Here is a 20098-nt window from a genome sequence, read left to right on the forward strand (position 1 = left end):
CTCATGGTTGCACCATGACAAGCAGTCTGAAATGGCAGGCTGCATGCAATTTGTATGGGGGTCCCTTCGAGTGCCATATGGCGTTGGTTCCTCTTCAAGAGTGGAGGAGCGTCGCCCTGCCTGCTGCAAGTGCAGCAGGCAAAAAAACAAATAAAATGTCATAATAATGCCATTTTATTATGCCCCCAGCTCGTGCTGTGTACAGCGCGAGCATGAGGCAGGGAGTGGGGATGAATCCTGCTATTGCAGGGTTACTGCTGCCCCTTTCAGTGTGCATGTCTGGTTGGCCAGCTGGCTACCTATGGCCAGCCCAAAATGCACACTCTATACGTAGCAATTCCCGGAATGTGAAACAGCAGGGGATTGCTAGCACTGGCCTCCAGCCTCAAAATGAGTGCTGGGTTAGCCTGCTCCCACCAATCCTGGAGATCAATCAATCAATCAATCAATAGAATTTGTAGAGCGCGCTACTCGCCAGTTAGGGTCTCAAGGCGCTGGGGGGGGGGTCGCTACTGCTCGAACAGCCAGGTCTTGAGTTGTTTCCTGAAGGAGAGATGGTCCAGGGTCAGCCGTAGGTGAGTGGGGAGGGAGTTCCATGTCTTGGCTGCCAGGTAGGAGAAGGATCTTCCTCCGACGGTGGATTTGCGGATTCGTGGGACGGAGGTGAGGGCGAGGCTGGCGGAACGGAGCTGGTGGGTCGGTGTGTAGAATGTGAGTCGGCTGTTGAGGTACATCGGGCCCGTGTCCTGGAGAGCCTTGTGTGCGTGGGTGAGGAGTCTGAATGTGATCCTCTTGTTGACGGGGAGCCAGTGCAGGTCTTTCAGGTGGGCCGAGATGTGGCTGTGGCGAGGGATGTCCAAGATGAGTCGTGCTGAGGCGTTCTGAATGTGCTGGAGTCTTTTCTGGAGTTTGGCTATAGTTCCAGCGTAGAGGGTGTTCCCGTAGTCCAGACGGCTGGTGACGAGGGCCTGGGTGACCGTCTTCCTGGTTTCGGTGGGGATCCACCAGAAGATCTTTCGGAGCATGCGCAGGGTGTTGAAGCAGGATGACGAGACGGCGTTGACTTGCTTGGTCATCGTGAGGGAGGAGTCCAGGATGAAGCCCAGGTTGCGTGCGTGGTCCGTTGGCTTCGGCGCGGTGCCCAGAGCAGGGGGCCACCAGGAGTCATCCCAGGTGGAGGGAGATGGTCCGAGGATTGCGGACTTCCGTCTTGTCTGAGTTCAGTTTCAGAAGGCTGAGCTTCATCCATTCCGCAACATCTTTCATTCCTTCCTGGAGGTTGGCTTTGGCGGTGGCGGGGTCGTTGGTGAGGGAGATGATCAGCTGGGTGTCGTCGGCGTATGAGATGATGTTGAGGTTGTGTTGGCGTGCGATGGCTGCGAGAGGGCTCATGTAGACGTTAGTGGGCTGAGTGAGGATCCTTGCGAAACGCCGCAGATGACTTCGGTGGCCGAGGATCGGAACGGGGGGAGGCGGACTCTCTGGGTTCTTCCGTCGAGGAACGAGATGATTTGCCTATCAGTAGGTTTGTGGCTTTCTCAGCGCTTGGACGCCTCCGGGCAACAATTCGCGCTCTATAAATCTGCAAGTTTACAAGTTTACAAGTTTACTCCAGGGCCACTCCTTGGATTCCGGTGTTGCTGAGGTGCTGTATCAGGGTGCGGTGGCATACAGTGTCGAAGGCTGCTGAGAGGTCCAGGAGGATGAGGGCAGCAGTATCGCTGTTGTCGAGCAGGGACCTGATGTCGTTGGTGGCTGCGATGAGGGCGGTCTCGGTGCTGTGGTTTGCTCGGAACCCGGACTGTGAGGGGTCGAGGGATCCGTTGGTCTCGAGGAAGGCGGAGAGTTGTCTGTTGACGGTCTTCTCGATGACTTTGGCTGGAAAGGGGAGGAGCGAGATGGGGCGGAGGTTCTTGAGGTCCGCGGGGTCCGCGGTGGGTTTCTTCAGGAGAGCGCTCAGCTGGCATGTTTCCAACTCTCCGGGAAGGTGGCGGATGCGAAGGAGCTGTTGATGATGTTCCGGAGTTGGGGTGCGATGATGGTGTCGGCTTTGTTGAAGATGTGGTGTAGGCAAGGGTCGGTAGGGGAACCGGAGTGGATGGTGTTCATCAGGCGGGTGGTGTCTTCAGTGCTGACCGGGGTCCAGGTGCAGAGGGTGATGGTGGAGGGCGTTGGTTCGGTGGTTGGGTCCGTGGTCTGCGCGCCGAAGCTGTTGTGTATGTCGGCGATCTTGCGGTGGAAGAACGAGGCGAGTGAGTCACAGAGGTCTTGCGAGGGTGTGATGTCGTTGTTGCAGGCGCTGGGGTTGGAGAGCTCTTTAACGATGCTGAAGAGTTCCTTGCTGTTGTGGGTGTTGTTGTCCAGGCGTTCTTTGAATGTTGTCTTCTTGGTGGTGCGGATCAGCTGGTAGTGTTTGCGGGTGGCGTTCTTGAGGGCGGTCATGTGTTCTGCTGTCTGGTCGTGGCGCCAGGCTTTCTCGAGGGCGCGGCAGGTTTTCTTGGAGTTTTTGAGTTCGTTGGTAAACCATGAGGCTTTCCTGCTGCCGGGTCTGCTGGGAGGATTCTTCAGTGGTGCGAATTCATCGGCGCAGTTGATGAGCCACTGTGTGAGGTTGCGTGCTGCTTTGTTGGGGTCCGTCGTGTTGGTGGGCGGGTTCTGGCTGAGGGCGATGGTGAGCTGGTCGGCGGTGATCTTACTCCAGCTTCTGCGGGGAACCTGTTACGGGTGGTGGTGGGTCGTGGTTCTCCTGAAGCTGAAGTGGACGCAGCTGTGGTCTGTCCACTGTAGTCCGGTTGAGTGGCTGAAGGAGATGTGCTTGCTGGAGGAGAAGATGGGGTCGAGCGTGTGGCCGGCGTAGTGGGTGGGGGTGTTCACCAGTTGCTTGCGTCCGAGGTTGGCGAGGTTATCCAGCAGGGCGGCGGTGTTGCAGTCCTTGTTGTTCTCCAGGTGGAAGTTGAGGTCCCCTAGGAGGATGTAGTCTGTGGAGGTGAAGGCGTGCGGACTGACGAAGTCAGCGATGGCTTCGCTGAATTGTGTGCGTGGTCCCGGGGGTCTGTAGATGAGGGTGCCTCTGAGGGTGGTCTTGGGATCGGTGTGTATCTGGAAGTGGAGGTGCTCGGCGGCGGTGAGGGTGTCGTCGGAGTTAGTCGTGATGCGGATGGTGTTTCTGTGGACGATGGCGATGCCTCCTCCGGTTTGGTTGACCCTGTCCCTCCGGGTGATCTTGTAGCCCTCCGGGATGGCTATGGCGATGTCGGGGGCTGAGGAGGCGTTCATCCATGTTTCTGGTGATGTTGAGTCGAGGAGGTTCCAGAGTTCGACGGCGTGCCTGTGGACGGAGCGGGTGTTGAGCAGGATGCACTTGAGGTGGTTGTTGCTGGGGCTCAGCGTGGCGGGTGCGGTGCAGGTTCAGAGGCAGGTGAATAGGCAGGCTTGGCAGGTGAAGGGTCCGTGGGTGCGTTTCGGGGTGGCTTGGTAGCAGGCGGGGTTCCGGCCGGCATTGAGTGCGTGGAGGGTTGCGGCGTCGTAAGTTCGTCGGGTGCGCTGGTGTCGACGAGGACCAGGGGTCCTGGCGCTGGGCGTGGTCCAGGCGTAGACGGGCTTGCCTTTGGCGCGCCTTCGGCGCACAATCAGCGCGCCCGCTGCGCATACGCGTGGACTCTGCCATGTGTGGTGCGGTGGGAGGGAGGAGCAGCTGGGAGGCGGGAGCGGGGTGGCGCGGGGATCGGGATACAGAAGAAGAAGGGGGCGGGCCGCAGGGGAGCAGCGGCAGGGAGCGGGGAGGGGGTACTGGCGGGAAAGCGGTCACGAGAGGGCAAGGAGCGGAGAGCACAGATCAGGGGCACAAGGAAGCGAAAACCAAGCACAACAAGCACAGGGAACGACAAGTCAACGAAGAACACAGATCAGGGCGCAAGGCAGAGGAAAAACAGCACAGGAAATGACAGTCACAAGGAAAGAACAAACCTATGCCACAGGGGCAGCGGCGACCAAGTGGGGCAGGCAGGGAGACAGGGCGCTCTCAGGGGAGCCGCGCGGCGGGTGGAGCGACCTTCACAGACCAGGGTCAGGTCACGCTCGCCGTCGCGCAGGCTAGCCCTAAATAGCGGGTGGGAGGGAGGAGCAGCTGGGAGGCGGGAGCGGGCTGGCGCGGGGATCAGGATACAGAAGAAGAAGGGGGCGGGGCCGCAGGGGAGCAGCGGCAGGGAGCGGGGAGGGGGTACTGGCGGGAAAGCGGTCACGAGAGGGCAAGGAGCGGAGAGCACAGATCAGGGGCACAAGGAAGCGTAAACCAAGCACAACAAGCACGGGGAACGACAAGTCAATGAAGAACACAGATCAGGGCACAAGGCAGAGGAAAAACAGCACAGGGAATGACAGTCACAAGGAAAGAACAAACCTATGCCACAGGGGCAGCGGCGACTGAGCGGGGCAGGCAGGGAGACCGGGCGCACTCAGGGGTAGCCTCGCGGCGGGTGGAGCGACCTTCACAGACCAGGGTCAGGTCAGGAGATGCTCTCCAGGATTGGTTGGAAGTTCTTCCATTCCTGCTCGTGGACGCGGGAGAGAGATGTGCCATGCGAGGGAGAAGAAGTGCGACATATATGGTGAGTTTGGCACCATCGCGCCCTACTACATATTATAATTAGGCTGTGGAGTTTTAGGTTTAAACCTGTAATAACTTATAAAACCCCACTGAAAGAGAAATAGCCCTCACCAGTGAAAACATATTAACACTGAAAAAACACCTGCACAACCACAAACTAAATGCCATTCAAAGAAAGGAAAAAGAGAGTGAAAGAGTCATTTTTTTCTTCCTGAAGGGGCCAATACAATGTAACTTTGTTATACAAGCTAGCAGTAAGAAAGACTGGGCTAACATTATTCTGCGTGAGTTTTGTTGTTTAGGGATGCCACTAAAATATTGTTTCTTCTTCCTTTTGCTTTTTTCCAGTTTTGTGGGCTTTGGTCTAAAGATACAGGGTTTAGAGGCATGTTTTAGGTCTTGTTTAATTATTTTATAAACTGTAGAGAATCAGGAAATATAAAAATCTTATTTGATATTTTGACTGCGTTTGATTCTTTCCTAATATGTGTCATCACATTTACCCACAGAGAACGGGTAAAAACCCTCAATACATCAGCCCACAGTTTCTAATGGGTCAGTATTGATAGTAGGTGAATTGCCAACACCTCAGGCTTTAAACATTCAATGCAAGGTATAGTGACAAGTATATGTATAAAGAGCGCTATCACCAAGCATCTGGGATGACGGTGAAAATATGACACCAGACTTTTGGAAAACATGGAACGCAGAGTCCCTTGGAATGCTCTGCAAAAAAGGTTCTTTCTATGTTCAACAAAGATTGGAGTGATATTGTTTGTATTTGCAGTGATTCAGCTACGTATATGAAAAAGTTGTGTGATGACCTGTCAAAATTGATACCCAAGCAATAGTGATTCCCTGTAGGAGATCCTTGCCACTTGTTAGATGGTATGCTGAAAGCATCTTTACAATCTTTACAATCTTCAGAGTTAATGAGGGATGCTATTGACTATTTAGTCCATTCTGGTGCACAGGAACTAAAACACAAATATTTATCATTTCGTGCTTTGTGTGGCATCAAAGAAAGAATCATCCCAACTGTGTCCCTTAGCTGATGGTTGTCAGTCCAAGGGTCTATGAATGCTATATTATCCATGTGGCAAACATTTAAAGAATTTTTGCTGAGTGATGATGCCAAAGGCAAGAAATGTGTGGATCTTTGGTCGCATATTGATAGTGATGTGAAAAAAGTACACTCTACTGCATTATTACATTTTTACAGCAAAACATAACTGCTATAGTGGACATAATAAAAAATCTAGAGTCTGAAAAAACCCTTGTCTGCCAAGTGTTCAGCATAATTGGTGTAGATGTGAAACATCTCCTTGAGAGTAGGTTGGGCAACACCTTTAGTGACTTTGGCACTGCAACATGTTCCACGTTAGAGTGCCTGCCACTTGGTAAGCAAAGCAATGTTGAAGAGCAATTCAGAAACGTTTATTTTACAATGTATGAGAAATGGCTTTCAATGATGTAGAAATGTCCCTTCACCACCAATGGCATTTGAAGTCAATGAAACCTCACAATGGTACTCTGCACAAGTTCTAGATCCCTTTAGTAAAGGGGAATTTCCTCCGTAGTTTCAAAAGTGCTGCTTCATTTTTGACCGCTTCAATAACTCTGAGGGCATAAGCGCCCAGCTCAATGCAAATGTTGCAGAACCTGCCCTGAGAATCGCAATCTTCAAGTGCACCAGAATTGGCATGGAAAGCTACGTCAGTGGCCAGAGTTAACACATTGTGTACTGGCTGTTTTGGCGTTAGCCGTCTCAAGTGCCAATGTTGAGAAGGCCATTTCACAGAAGTTTACATGGTAAGGAAAGAGCGAGCTCACATGACCATACACTCAGTGGAAATATGTGGTTCATCGGCTGAAGCATTTTCCACATATTTATGCCATCTTCTGCTGCATACTTTGCAAAGATTAACAAAAACAAATGTGTTTCTAGCTCAAAGGGACTAAAGGTAGCTAAAAATGCAGCAACCTGTTTTGTCGAGCCGTGGAATGCCACAGGGGCGGCTTTAGGCTCATGGCGGCCCTGGGCAGGGAGCGTAGGTAAGGGGCCCTGGAAGAGGGGGTCCAGGTGGGGCGGAGCGCCGAGGCCAGTGTAGAGGGGGGGGGGTCAGGGTGTTTGGAAGTGGAACAGAGCCGAAGGCTGCCAAATCCGTGCCAGGGGCCACCACGCACATATGTATCCATCCTCAGAGGATTATTATATTAAGGATATATATTGGTGTGGTGGCCCCTGGGGTTTGGTGGCCCTGTGCAGGTGCACAGCTTGCACATGTCTAAGGCCGCCCTGAATGCCATTTGCACAGGCTGAGTTGTCACTATTCAGTTGCTTATATTTGGGTGTTAAACTGGTACCAATGAGGTGAAACCTTTGTCAAGATGGTTTTAACACGTGTAAAAATGACAAAATAATTCAGTAAATCGTTTCATGCTGCACGGTTTCGTAGATCCTGCCGCATAATTTGGTTTTCCTTTGCAGCAAAATTCCCGTGGCCCTGAGTATAGCTTAGAAGGTGAACATAAAGAAGTGGGGACTGATCACTGACAAGAACTGAGGGAATAAATGGAGAGGAACAAAGCTTGTGTGAGACGGAGGTAAAGAAGGGACAGGGGAGAGGCATGTAGATTTATAGAGGGGGAAGTGCTTTAAATGGGTTGGAAGTAACTAATAGGAACTCAGTACCTTCACTTCTTTAATTGAAAGTGAGGTCACCAGCACTTATTTCTCAGCGGGGGTTCAGTACTTTTAATGGGAGAGTACCGGCACTTTCTTGTACACAGGGATTCAAGAACAATGAGTACCTACTCTTCAGTAATTACATTTCAACCACTGGAGACTGGGTAAAGAAACGGTGCGGAGCGACATTTGAGTGCCAAAAAGCGAGAGAAAGGTGAATTAAGCGGAAAGAAAAGCAGAAGAGCGGGGAAGTTGAGAGAGAAAAACAGAGGGGAGGTGGAAAAGAGAACGAGCGGCCGCGATCATTGGTAGGAGGAGGGGAGAAGACCAAACGGAGGGCGGAGGGCGGAGGGAGGGAGAAGCAGTAAACTCTTTCCCGGGCGCGGCTGTGCGTTCGGAAATGCCAGCAGGCTTAAATCCGTAAACACCCACCACGAATATTAATTGTGCCAGTGCCTTGGCTTCGGTGACGTTTCGCTAGAAAGGGAAGTAAGCGAGCTTGGAATTTCTGTTGGAAACTCCCCGCTGTTTTCTTTGGGATGCTTCCAGGCAGCAGTTTTGGTTTCGTTTTCCGGGCAATAGGGATATTTCACAGAAGCGATGGAAAGAGGGGGGTGGGGCAGTGAGATCACGAGGATGGCAAACTGTACAAACACTGTCACTGTGTCAGATCCAATCCCCGGCAGACAGGGAGCTCAAAACGACGGAACGCCTGCAAGTAATTGGCCGTCACATCACAGAGCCTGTGCACTGCAGACACGCTACTCTGCTACAACCTGGCCTAAAATAAATATACGCAGATTGCGCCAGAGCTATTTTGCCTCTTGTGCACTCCCTGTCACCTAGGGTCGGACCCTGGGTCTCTTAAAAGTAAGGTGTGGGGGCAGAAAAGGAAGGCCGAGCTTTCAGGCTGCGTGAGTTACTGTTCTTGGGGCAATTAATTGGGTGTAGGTCCCTTTGTTGTGCCAGAATATTGTTTTTACAATATTGTGGGACATAACATTTGTGTCCTAAATAAGTCTATAAAAATAATTTGAGTTAATAATAGAAAATCTAAACCGAATTGTGGCACATTTTTGTAAACCATATTTAGCACAATATTTTTGTCAGATAAGATTTCTGTATATGATATTCTTACAACTAGTGTTGTGTCAGGTAGCATTGCAGGTAGCATTACATATTTGCCTCAAGGATCTCTACCCAAGGTTTGACCCAAGGTTTGACAAATTCACATAGTCCTGGCTTTGCTTGCATTATAAATCCTGCATTTATCATAGGAGAGGCAAAAAAAAAATGCAAAAATAAAATCTGATTGATGCGAAACTCTCTGACATAAGACAACTTGAGACTGATGGTGTGTGCAGGGCTCACCATATTCCATGGACTACCCTACACAGTAGTGTGCTCCACAGACTACCCCAGGGTCTCAGCAATGCCTGCCTTGTCACTCCAGGGCAAGAGAACCCAATATACTCCCACACACTTCAATGCTGAGCTGAAGGGGTCAACACAGGCACTGCATAGCCACGACTCAAAGATCAAGCTAAGAACTGCCTGTCTTAGACTCCTGGGGTCGAGGCCGGACTGGCCATAGTGGGCACAGGGCATTTTCCTGGTGGGTCGGTAGGGTGAGGCCGGTTTTTGACCCATGGTGGCTGGTTATGCAGTAGTGCTGCAATATCAGCCCCCAGTAACAAAAGTGGCAGAGGTGCTTGACAGTAGCGCCTCTCCATCCCCCTCCCTGGGCCGGAGCTTCTCAGTAGCACCCCCATTGGCACGGTCAATTGCCAGGAATGGTTTCTATTCTCAAGTCGGCCATGCCTGGGGTAGGACAAGGAAAATTGTGGCTTGGGCCACATAGTCAGCATAGGCACTGCCCAGTTTCAGCCGGGGTCTGAGCAAGTAACAGAGGTGGGGCTGGGTTGGGGGTATTTCGAGGGACGATACAGAGGGAAAATTAATTAAGTAATATATAAATAATTCCTTTTCCCTCTGCATCTACTTTCAAAATACCCCCCCACCCAGCACCACATCTGTTACCTGCATGAACCGCGGCTGCCCAGTTTGGCCCACAGACCAACCAAGGCGATTTCATAGCTTCTCAAGAACGTGTACTGGGGCACCAAACATGTATCTTCTTGCCATAGGATCACTTGGTAACCCTAGTCACTTTTTGGTTTGAGCTCAGGGGTCTCCATAGGCACTGTCGGGCAATGGCACTAAGAGCACAGTAGGCACTCAAGTCTTCAGCTCTAGGGTAACCCTGGGCATTACATTGTGTGAGCTCTAGGGTAACCCAGGGCACTGCCTGGCTTGGGTGTAAGGTTACTCTGGGTGCTGCTTGGATTTACCTCTAGCATCAATGTAGGCTGTCCCCAAGATGTTTTAGAGAGATTGGGTCAAACACTGCCTAACTAGTACTGCCTGGCATGCCCTGTTGTTATTTACACTGACACTCAAGGGAGTCAGTAACTTCCCACTTGAGCAGCTTAAGCGGGGTGGATGCTACAAGGGAGTATTTGTAGCAGAAAACCTTTAACAACTTGTTTCTTGCACCCATGACGTTGATTGCACTGATCTCCAAAAAAGGCATATAAAAACTGTTGTAAGAAAATAGAGTGGTAGAGATGTGGAGTGGGGAGCGCATGCAGCATAAAAGCAGGAAACGAAAGATGGAAAGGATGACCTAGGGATCAGGGATTTCTGTGGGGTGAAAAAACTGGAGGATCTCTCAAAGGGGCGTGGCTAATGTAATTAAGGGCGCGGCTTAAAAACACATAAGCTAAAAATCTGTGCCTCGCATAGTGTGCCGCCCGACTTGTATTTTGCTGTTTCTGTCATTGCATCAGGATATTTGATTCAACAAGTAACATCATATCTACAACAAGTCAGAACTATTGGCTTTGTCAGTGGTTGTTAGGTGCATAAGATAAATAAGCAGCACCTATGGCTTGTATATAATATTGAAAAATCTTCCACTTTAAGCCCTGGTGACACCACAACAATGTTGCTGCTCCTGAGTTTCAAAATGAGAAGGGAAATCCATAGAGAAGATGACTTTCGTTAAAGGATTTATCTTCCCCCTACAACGCTCACCTGGCATGACGTCATGCCGTAACTTCTCCACTAGTGAAAAGTGAACAGTGTGAGCAGCGCACATCGATGCGCCATCTGTCACAGCAGCCCGGAATAAAATGGACCGCTTGTGCCAGGGCACAGGCACAAAACAGAGCCAGATAGAGACCCGTTTCGAGGCCCCCGTTAAAAAAAGTGCCAGTGCTCAGACCCGGTGAGACCCAGCCCACTTAAAGCCCTGCTAGGGATGAAGAAACCGATGAAAAGAAACACAGAAAATAGGATGAAGGATGGATGGCGAGTAGGAAGGGTGATGGATGGATCAATAGAGAAAAGTAAGAATGTTTGAAAGATGGCTGGAAGATGAGGAAGCATTCATCGGAGAGAGATGGAAGAGCAGATGGAGACAGGAAGGTTGGATGGAGAGGATGGATGGATGGATGGAGAAAGGAAGTATGGAAGGAGCGAAGGATGGATGGGCAGGTGGATGACAAGGAAGGAAGTATGGTTAAATTCATTAAGAACGGAGGTGCAAAAGGCACCATATGGCAAGATTGTTTTCGGAGTTCTGTCTGCAGACGATTAAGTAAGTGTTGGCCTCCCTCGCCTCACGTGCTCACTCATTACTATTCGACCTATGGTTCAAACCAGTGCTTGAAATGGAAAAATAGAAGTGCAGGTACTCGTTAGCAGAGTACATACTTGTTTCTGAGAAGTGCCGGTACTCTAATAAAAATTATAGCATTTCTCTTGAGAAGTGCCGGTACTCTCGCTCTCAAAATAAAAAAGTGCCGGTACTCTGTACCGGACAGTACCGGCCCATTTAAAGCACTAGTTCAAACTAAAATGAGGAGTATTTTATTGTTCTGGTTACTCCCTTGCTGACACTGTCAGACGTCGTCTTGTCTGGTGGAGGGGTACTGCCAGACACAACCTATTTGGTTCCGTAATATAGTTACCATTAGATGTGAACGGCTATTGCCAGGCATTGCCTCTTCAGCGATGGGCTTGACGTACAGCTGGTGGTGTCAAAGTACAAGGCGTGGAGTATCAACTCCCGCCCTCCCTCTGTCATCAGAATGCTCGGTGATTGGCAGAGGCTGCTGCGAGTCAGCCCCTTTGTGGGCGGTGCCCGGTGGTTTCCTTTTAACGTGCTGCTCCCATGCCAAGGGGATGGGCAGTCCGTGCTGAAAACTTGCCGTGCGTGCAGTCTGTTCCTGTAGGATTGAATCTGCGCTTCTTTGCCCAGCTATGAGGACCCACGCGGTGCCCACTCTGCTGCCCCTCCTGTCTGTGCTCCAGGTAGGTGGACAAAGATTTCCCCGAGAATGACTTCTGTTTGCCTGGCATTAGATAAAGGCTTGTCCCCAGCCAGCCACGGCGCTCTGGGAATTAACTTAGGGAGGTGTGAGCAAAAGGTGCCGAAAGCGAGGACCGGAGACACTAAGGACAGAAAGTTTTTTTCTTTTTCTTATTTAAATCCCCTACTTTCTTGCACATATAAACTCACCCATACTGTAGTGAATAGAAAGACAAGAAAAGCGTATACCAGTGGTACACTTACTCCCCCACTGTGAAGGGAAGTGTTCCCGCCCTGCCTTGTTGAGGTCTAGTTTGATTGCGCACAGGACACATACCTTTGGTGTCAATCAGAAAAATAACTTTAAGAGAGGGTCTTTGAATCCGCCTACATGTTGAATATTTTGATAACAGTTTTTATTGGGCAGAAGCTGTGTTAGTCCACTTTTCCTTTGCCTCTGCTGTGCCATCAGGCCATGTGTCAGGTGTCACCTGTGAGCAAGAACACAGACCCTTTTGTCATTGCAGTACAGAGCAGGTACTTTTTTAAATTTTCATTTAATAACCGTGATATGTGTGTGTGTTAAAATATAAGTAATTTATAAAGAATTTCTTGAAAATGGAGAAAGAAAGAGCATTTTTAATTTAGTTTTTTTGGAGTGTCTGAGTGAGAGAGAGAAAGATATCCATATCCATTCTCCTTAGCTCTGTATCCCAGTCAGATGTCCTAGTGCCAACAGGCATCATTTAGTATATCTGCCTGGCTCAATTTCTGTAATACCACCACCACCTGTCGCACAGCTACCTCATCAGCACCACTACCACCACCACCATAATTGCCCAGTTTGCCAGTTCCACGCGTGAAATGCTGCCCCTTTCCAGGTCTTTTCCACTGAATTCTGGGACTTGTAGTCCTATTTAATAATGCTACAAGTCCAGGAATTCAAAGAAAAAACCTTGCACGGAGCAGCACATCACGCATGGACGTGGGAGACTTGGCATGGTTGCACCAATAATACCACTACCACCACCACAGTACCACTCTACCACTCTTTCAACAGCACCATCACCACCACTACCATCAGTGCTCCCTCCATTATCATTATGTGTACCACCAACAGTATCACCATTACTATCGCCATCAGTATGACCCCCACAGTACTGCACCATCAGTCCCATCACCAATAACATTACACCAATAACACCACCACTATCACCCTAACTATCACCACCGGTATCAGTGGGTCTTGTATCAACAAAACCTCAACCATCAGTACCTCGCCTCTACTAGTACAACCATCACCATCAGCTGTATCACAAGGGACACTTATCAGTACCAGTAAAATAACCATCAGTACCAGAGCCAGTACCACAAGTACCACCACAAGTATGACCACTATCACCAGTAACCCCACCACCAGTGCCACTAACAATGCCACCAGCACCAGGACCCCCCAAACAGGGAACCCGCCATCCGCACCAGTATTACCCCCCCCCCCCCCCCCCCCAGTCTAACTGTACTACCCTGGAAGCAAGGCACTGACTGTGACCCTCCTATGTGGCGGGGGCGGGGGGGTAAACAGTCTAAATCTGTATTGTACACCAGTATGGAGCACACCTGACTGGCTCCATACCTGTTTCACCACCACCTTTAGCATCACCTAACCACCACCCCATCAACTACAAACAATGGCACCAGTACCGCCACCACCACCAATACCAGTACCACCACCACCACAATTACCAAAGCCATGATCACTACCAGTACCACTACCACCAGAACCAGTACCACAGGTATCACCCCACTAATACCACTACCAGCACTGCCACCACAAGGACCCCCATCATGAGAAACGCCATCTCCATTACTAACACTACTAGTATGACCAACACAATTGCAGGATAGCCATTATCACCACAAGCAGGTGGACATAGCACACAGCAAAGTCCCTTGTCCTCTCCTTAGTCAAATCAGCAAACTGCAGGCCAGCCCCAGAACACACAGCAAGGGCAGTTCTTCTCTTCAGTCTCTTCAGCTGTTCTTCTTTGGCAGAGGTTCCTCTTGATAACCAAGTAGGTTCAATGCTTTTTCAGTTTGGATTTCAGTCTTGAGTTCAGGGATTTCAGCTCTCACACTTATACCCCTAAATGCCTTTAAGTCTTCTAAAAGCGTGGTTTCTAAGCACACAATTTAAAAACCATCTCCACAAAAAGATGTATTATTAAATTCTGAGTTCAGGCACACTAAACTCCATTTCTGCCATGCCTATGAGGAGATATACTGGAAATATGCGACACAGCATTCCCCATTCTGTCCTATGGGCAAGATAGCCTTGCAACAGTGAAAAACGAATTTGGCATTATTTCACTGTCTGGACATGGTACACACCCCAGTACATGTCCTACCTTTCACATACACGGCACCCTGTTCAGGAGGGTACCTTGGGCCTACTATAGGGGTGTCTGATGTGCATAAAAAGGGAAGGTAAGGCCTGGTAAGTGGGTGCACTTGTCAGGAGAACAAGGCAGTTAACAAACTGCGCGCAGGCACTGCAGTGGCAGGGCTGAGACCTCTTTTTAGGGCTACTTGTGTGGGTGGCACAATTAGTGCTGCAGGCCCACTAATAGCATTAGCATTACCAGCCCTGGCACACACAGTGCACTTTACTGGGGACTTTACCAGTAAGACAAACATACCAATTATGGACAACCAATTACCATAACACTTTATACAAGGAGCACTTGCACTTTGACACTGATCAGCTAAAAAAATTGGCAAAGCAAATTGGTCTCATAGGCAAGACGTATTTGCTTTGACAGTACTTATTATTATATACTGCCAACCAGCAATAACTATGCTACAGAAATGGAGCCTGCAATTCTAGAACAAGGTAGGTGACACCCATGGTTGGGATGGAAAAGTCCTGTTTATCATAATTGACGTGTACCCCAACCCTAAATGTCCCAGATGCAGTAATATCTGGATCCTTGTTAGCAACGTTTTGGCCACAGACTAACATAGATCATGTGTGTGCTCCGAGTGCCTATAGCGCTGCCCTTGAGTGGTTAAAGGCTGCCGCAATAGCACAAGTGCGGTGGTTGCAGCATACAGAGTTATCAATAATAACAATTAGTAGAGTGAACTGGCCGTTTTACCTGTGTCACTGGAGTGGGGCCTTCTAGCTCACTCATGTAAACGTCCACTGCCATGCGCTTAACTCACCCAAGGCCTACACTGGGTTGTATGCAGTGACGGACAGTGCACATGGTTGCGTGTGGGAACTAGAATGTATGTGTGACTGTGAAGTGGCACATTACATAAATATCAGTGTGCATAGTTCTTTGTGCGCACTGGGATTTATGTGTGTATGTGAAGTGGCACTGTACATGACAGTCAGCGCACACTGTTGCATGTATGAGCTCAAATGTATATATGATTGTGAAAGGGTACCTTACATGAGAGTCAGCGGGTGAGGTTGTGTGCAAGTGCTGGGTTCCCCGGGGGTAGCCTGGCACGAGCAGGTAGGCACCCGAAAGCTTAGGTGTTAAGTGACTACACAGCACATGCAACCACTGAGACAATAAAAGGCACGCAATGACTGACGCCACTCCAGTGAGTTTGATTAAAAATCAAATAACTTTTATATAAGATTTAGGTTCAGGAGTGGAAAATCACAGTATCAATTACTCATCAAAGCATTTCATAGGAGGGGAGAAAAGGGAGCAGTTCAATAATCAGTTTAACATGTTACAATAACATTTCATTAGAGAATTAGCATGGACACCCAGCTCATCAGGCAAGGATGAGCAAATCCTGTAGCAAGAGTCCACAGGACTTCAGGTGAGTAACCTGTTCAGTAGGCAAATCAATTAGCTTCTCACCAAGCAAGGGTGAACATTTCATTAAACTCCTTTGCACGAGTAAAACATTTCCTTCAGCAGGAATAAGCAGTGCATTAAAGAATAAAACATTTAATTAAATGTAAAACATTTCATTAGCCCGTAGTAAGCAGTACCTTAGATTACTGTAGACCTGGAGTCAACAACTTCCTTTGCAGGCCTAAACACTTTAGGGAAAATCAGGCAACCTCTCATGAGGCAAAAGAACAGTTCATTAAACATATGCAGAGCATTTCATCAAGGCAAAAATAAACACTGCCTACGGTAAATGAGCATTTCCTTGAGGCAGAAATAAACATTCCATCAAATGGGAACACCCAATTCATTGAGCAAGAAGAACCATGTCTTTAAGCAGGAGTGAGCGCGTCAGCAATCGCTTCGAGTAGAGCTCCGCACTTCCTCATTAACTACGCATAACCATTTCATTCAAGGAACTTAAACGCTGCATTGCCCAGCAGTAAACCTTTCATTTACCATGTGTGGCGAACTTCAGTAGGGCAAGAAGAAGCAGTGCCTGAAGTAAAATGAGCATAGATACACTAGGCATTTCTATCTTCATTCCAGCATTTCATTAGAGCAACAACGTTGCAGTGCACTGCAGTAACCATTTCCCTGAGTAACTAACGGGGGAGACAACTTTTACAACGCAACTTTTACTAAGCAGTGCCATTATGACGCAGCTTTTACAACGCAAACCATTACAACGCATTGCGCTGGGGGGCGCTCTAGGATAGGGAATAGGTTTAATTTACTATCCAACACCTTCCCTACTATCCACGGGGACTGGAGTTGGAATAGTAAATTAAACAATTCACTATCCAGCGCCCCAAAGCACTATGCGTTGTAAAGGCATGCGTTGTGAAAACCGCGTTGTAAAGGCATACGTTGTGAAAGTATGCGTTGTGATGTCATACATCCAACTAACGGCCTCCAGGAAACACTGCACTAGCCAGGAGTTTAGACACTTCTTTACACCGGAGTAAAACCTTTTAGGGTAGAGCAGGCAACCTCTCCATTATGCGGGAATAAGCATTGCATCCAGAAGGAACACCTCAGCAGATCCGAATAATCCTGACCTTAGGCAGGAATAAAACATTTCATTGTACATAGGAAACCCATTACATGAAACACCGGAAGAGCATTTCCTTAAACATTTAAACTTGGCTCATGCATCTGAAACTTTTCCTTAGCAGAAGCAAAACATTTCTTTAGGTAAGATAGACAGGCCAATGCAAGTCAGACCGGCATCAACATTTCATCAGGCAATAAGGAGTATTTCATTTAATCCAAAACAAGCCAGGCATAAGGCTAAGAGTAAAACATCTCATAGTGAAGGCACTAGTATCCCCAACCCTTTAGGACACAGGTGACATTTACTTAATAAAGCCAGGAAAACATTTCATCTGGCAAGTAAACTGTGGCCCCTGGGACCTCCGAAACAGCCCAATGACAGTAGTACTTTTAGGTCCTGCCTAGGGGCAGGGAAGAACATCCATTTCCTCCCCCAACACGGGGGTAAACCTCAATTAGGCTCAGGCCCAGTTCCGGGTCTCTCATGGGGCCAACGGGGCCCCATCCAGCACTTTAGGTATTATCAGAGGGGGTTGGGGGGCCGACAAGGCCCAACTATCGTTTCTCCCAGGGAGGGGCGGCCTCGGGGTTCCCACTTGGCTCTTTCGGTGGGCCCCGCTCTTCCTCTTGACCTCCCGCCCGCCTCCCCGGGGAGTTACCTTAATCTTCGGCCCCTTCGGGCCCTTGCGGTGCTCTCTGGCGGGAGGGGCGGGCTCCGGCCCTCCCAGGGGCCTCACACGGCCTCAGGAATCTCCTTGGGCCCCTTCGGGGCTTCCGCCGGTGGGTGGGGGGGGGCCTTGCACTCTCTCAGGGCCCTCCGATGATGACAAGCTGTTCCCGGGCCTTCCACAGCCTCCACGGCCCGGGAACCAATCAGGAGGCAACACAGGAGGGACTTGGCCTTAGCGGCCAATAGCAGAGCCGCTCCTGAGGGCGCGGCAACGGCAGCCAATGGCTGCACGGCGATGGACGAGGGCGCGGCTGATGATACGGCTGGCGTCCCCCGTCATGTGATGGGGGTATTCTTGCTTCAGGGCCTAACGCGGCCCGCTACGACACTGCGGCGGCCCCCTCCTGACATCGTGGGGCTGCCGCGACGATGTTGGCAGTGGCGGGAAGGCCCTCCTGGGATCCGGGCGGACGACGGGGATATCAGCGGCGGCCCTCTCTTCCTGCCGGGGGCCGCCGGACAGGTGATGTCGGGGCTGGAAGGCTCTGCAGTTTCCCTCACAGTTGCGGTGAGTACCCCAATCAGGGCTCCGGGGAGGCAGCGCTCTGGGGCACTCTGTCTCCGCCTGGCCAGCGCTGTGGGGGATTTTAAGCGAGAGCGCTTTAGCTAGCACCAGAGGGGCGCAGAAGCAGTCCAGGCAGGGCAGCGCAGGTACACAGGTTTCACAGCCACAGTCTCTATTTGTAGCGCTCTGTGGAAAAAGGACAGCACTTCTCAGGGGCACTGTAGATGGTCCCTGGGTTCCCCTCCCGCCGGGCCAGATTAGTGGGTTAGTTCAGGGTACCTCACTCAACTTAAGAGGCAGCACCTAAGCCCTGTCACTCCCAGTGGCATAAGTCCCTGACTAGGCCCTACCGCCTACATCTCCTGCGTGGGTTCCCCAGGTCAGTGATGCCCCAACTGACTGGAAAGTTTCCCTCCCTTTCCTTATATAGCGACAGTTGGCAGTTGGCAGTGGCAGTTGGTGTCACCTCCCCTGTTCTAGAAGGTTCCAGGAGCTTCCCTCATTCTAGCTATGGGCAGGCTGGCATCGCAACATTGTTTAAGGGTTCCAGCCAGCTCCTGGCTACTAGAATGCGCCTGACAAGACCACGCTGCAGTAGCAGGGGTCAGTGGCAGCCATGTTGAGGGTAGAGGGCACCTGCACCTTAGCATTGATTTTGACATTACCCAGGGCATTTTAACCTCACAGGGCCTATACAACTACATTACAAAGGGGGGGCCTCCAGAATTAGGGGAAGCGAAAAGCGAAAAATTTCAGGAAAAAGGGCCAAGTCCAACAGTGTTCCTTTGAAGGGCACGGTACATGGAAGTCTCTGGATTCTATTTTGGGAGACGCAGGGCTTGCTGGTGGAGCTTGTGGGGTAGAGGAGTCCCCACCCCCAGACAGGTTTGTCAATTGGTACTTTCCTGAGAACTGGATGGGACACCCATACTTGGGGAAGGAAGAGCCAGGTGACTTTTCAGTATAGTTCAAAATGTGATCTTTGATGCTAAAGAGAGACCTCTGGTCAAAGGGGCCTGGGCACATCTCAGGAAGGAAATGGGGCTGATAAGAGAATCACAGAGAGTAGGGCTGGGGGGACTTTGCAGCCCTTTGATAAACATTTCACTATGTTTATGTGCTTAAATAGTTCTTAATTTGTGAAAAAATAAGTGAAGGGCCCTCATCAGGAGATCACTACAGATTGCACCTCTTATTGCCCCTGCCAGCACTGCTAATGACAGCCCCTACACAACTACTAATCACCACACTCCACCAGTGTGACAATTCAGACTATTCAATGCCACTCTAAGCTATAAGAATGGCTTGGAAGGCAGGTATTGGTCATTTTTAAGGTATATTGCATTAACAAACAACTGTTATGCTTGTCTTTAAATTAGACAAACAGCACCACCATGTGGCAGAATGTTATACAAGCCGTTGTTGACAATTTGATGCCGGTGCCGAGCACCAAAACCACTGGCTTAAATTAAGCACTGCTCATTGAGGCTGACATCAAGGTGTGATGTGATCCTTTAAGCACTCCCATGGTCTGTGTTTGGGAGACACTTCTGCTGTGATTGACTACTCTCTGGAGGAAAAGCAAGACAGTGGTATGGGCACTTAAAAGTGGAGAACACCCAGAACAAGAACTTCAAGACAGAGACATTAAGGCCCAGATGTAGGTAAAATAGATTTACCGATTTTTAATTACCGAATTTTACCGATTCGGTAATTAAAAATCGGTAAATCTAAGGGGTGGATATGTAGGAACATCCAGATGTTCCTTTTACCGAATCGGTAAATATCTGTATTTACCGATTCGGTAAATACCGACCGGTAATGCCCCATTCATTCCTATGGGCTTTGAAGCCCATAGGAATGAATGGGGCATTACCGGTCGGTATTTACCGAATCGGTAAATACAGATTATGACAAGGGTGCAGGGGGTGTCACTTTGACACCCTCTAGCACCCCCAAAAAAGATTCGGGGGCCATGTGGCAGGCATACCGGGCAGGTCTGCCTGTCATATGGCACAGGCGTGCATGCACACATGTGCATGCACACCGGAATCGGTATTTTACCATCAAATATATTTGATGGTAAAATACAGATTCGGTAAGGGTTGTGGGACTCAGAAGAGTCCCACCTACATATCAAAATTACCGATTAGGTATAAATACCGATTCGGTATTTTACAGAATCGGTAAATTTACCGATCGGTAAATTTACCGATTCTGTAA

The 20098-nt window shown here is 49.6% G+C and overlaps 1 protein-coding gene across 1 annotated transcript in view; it reads left to right on the forward strand.

Moving 5' to 3' along the window:
* The first annotated feature begins 11537 nt into the window (after positions 1-11537).
* Positions 11538-20098, forward strand: part of CD40 (CD40 molecule) — a 136667-nt gene continuing 128106 nt past the window's right edge. Inside the window, exon 1 of the mRNA XM_078651915.1 lies at positions 11538-11672. Within this exon, the coding sequence (XP_078508041.1) occupies positions 11622-11672 (51 nt within the window). The 5' untranslated portion in view covers positions 11538-11621. The remainder of the gene's footprint in view (positions 11673-20098) is intronic.

This window comes from Lissotriton helveticus, chromosome 7 (assembly GCF_964261635.1).
Source record: "Lissotriton helveticus chromosome 7, aLisHel1.1, whole genome shotgun sequence".
Taxonomy (NCBI): domain Eukaryota; kingdom Metazoa; phylum Chordata; class Amphibia; order Caudata; family Salamandridae; genus Lissotriton; species Lissotriton helveticus.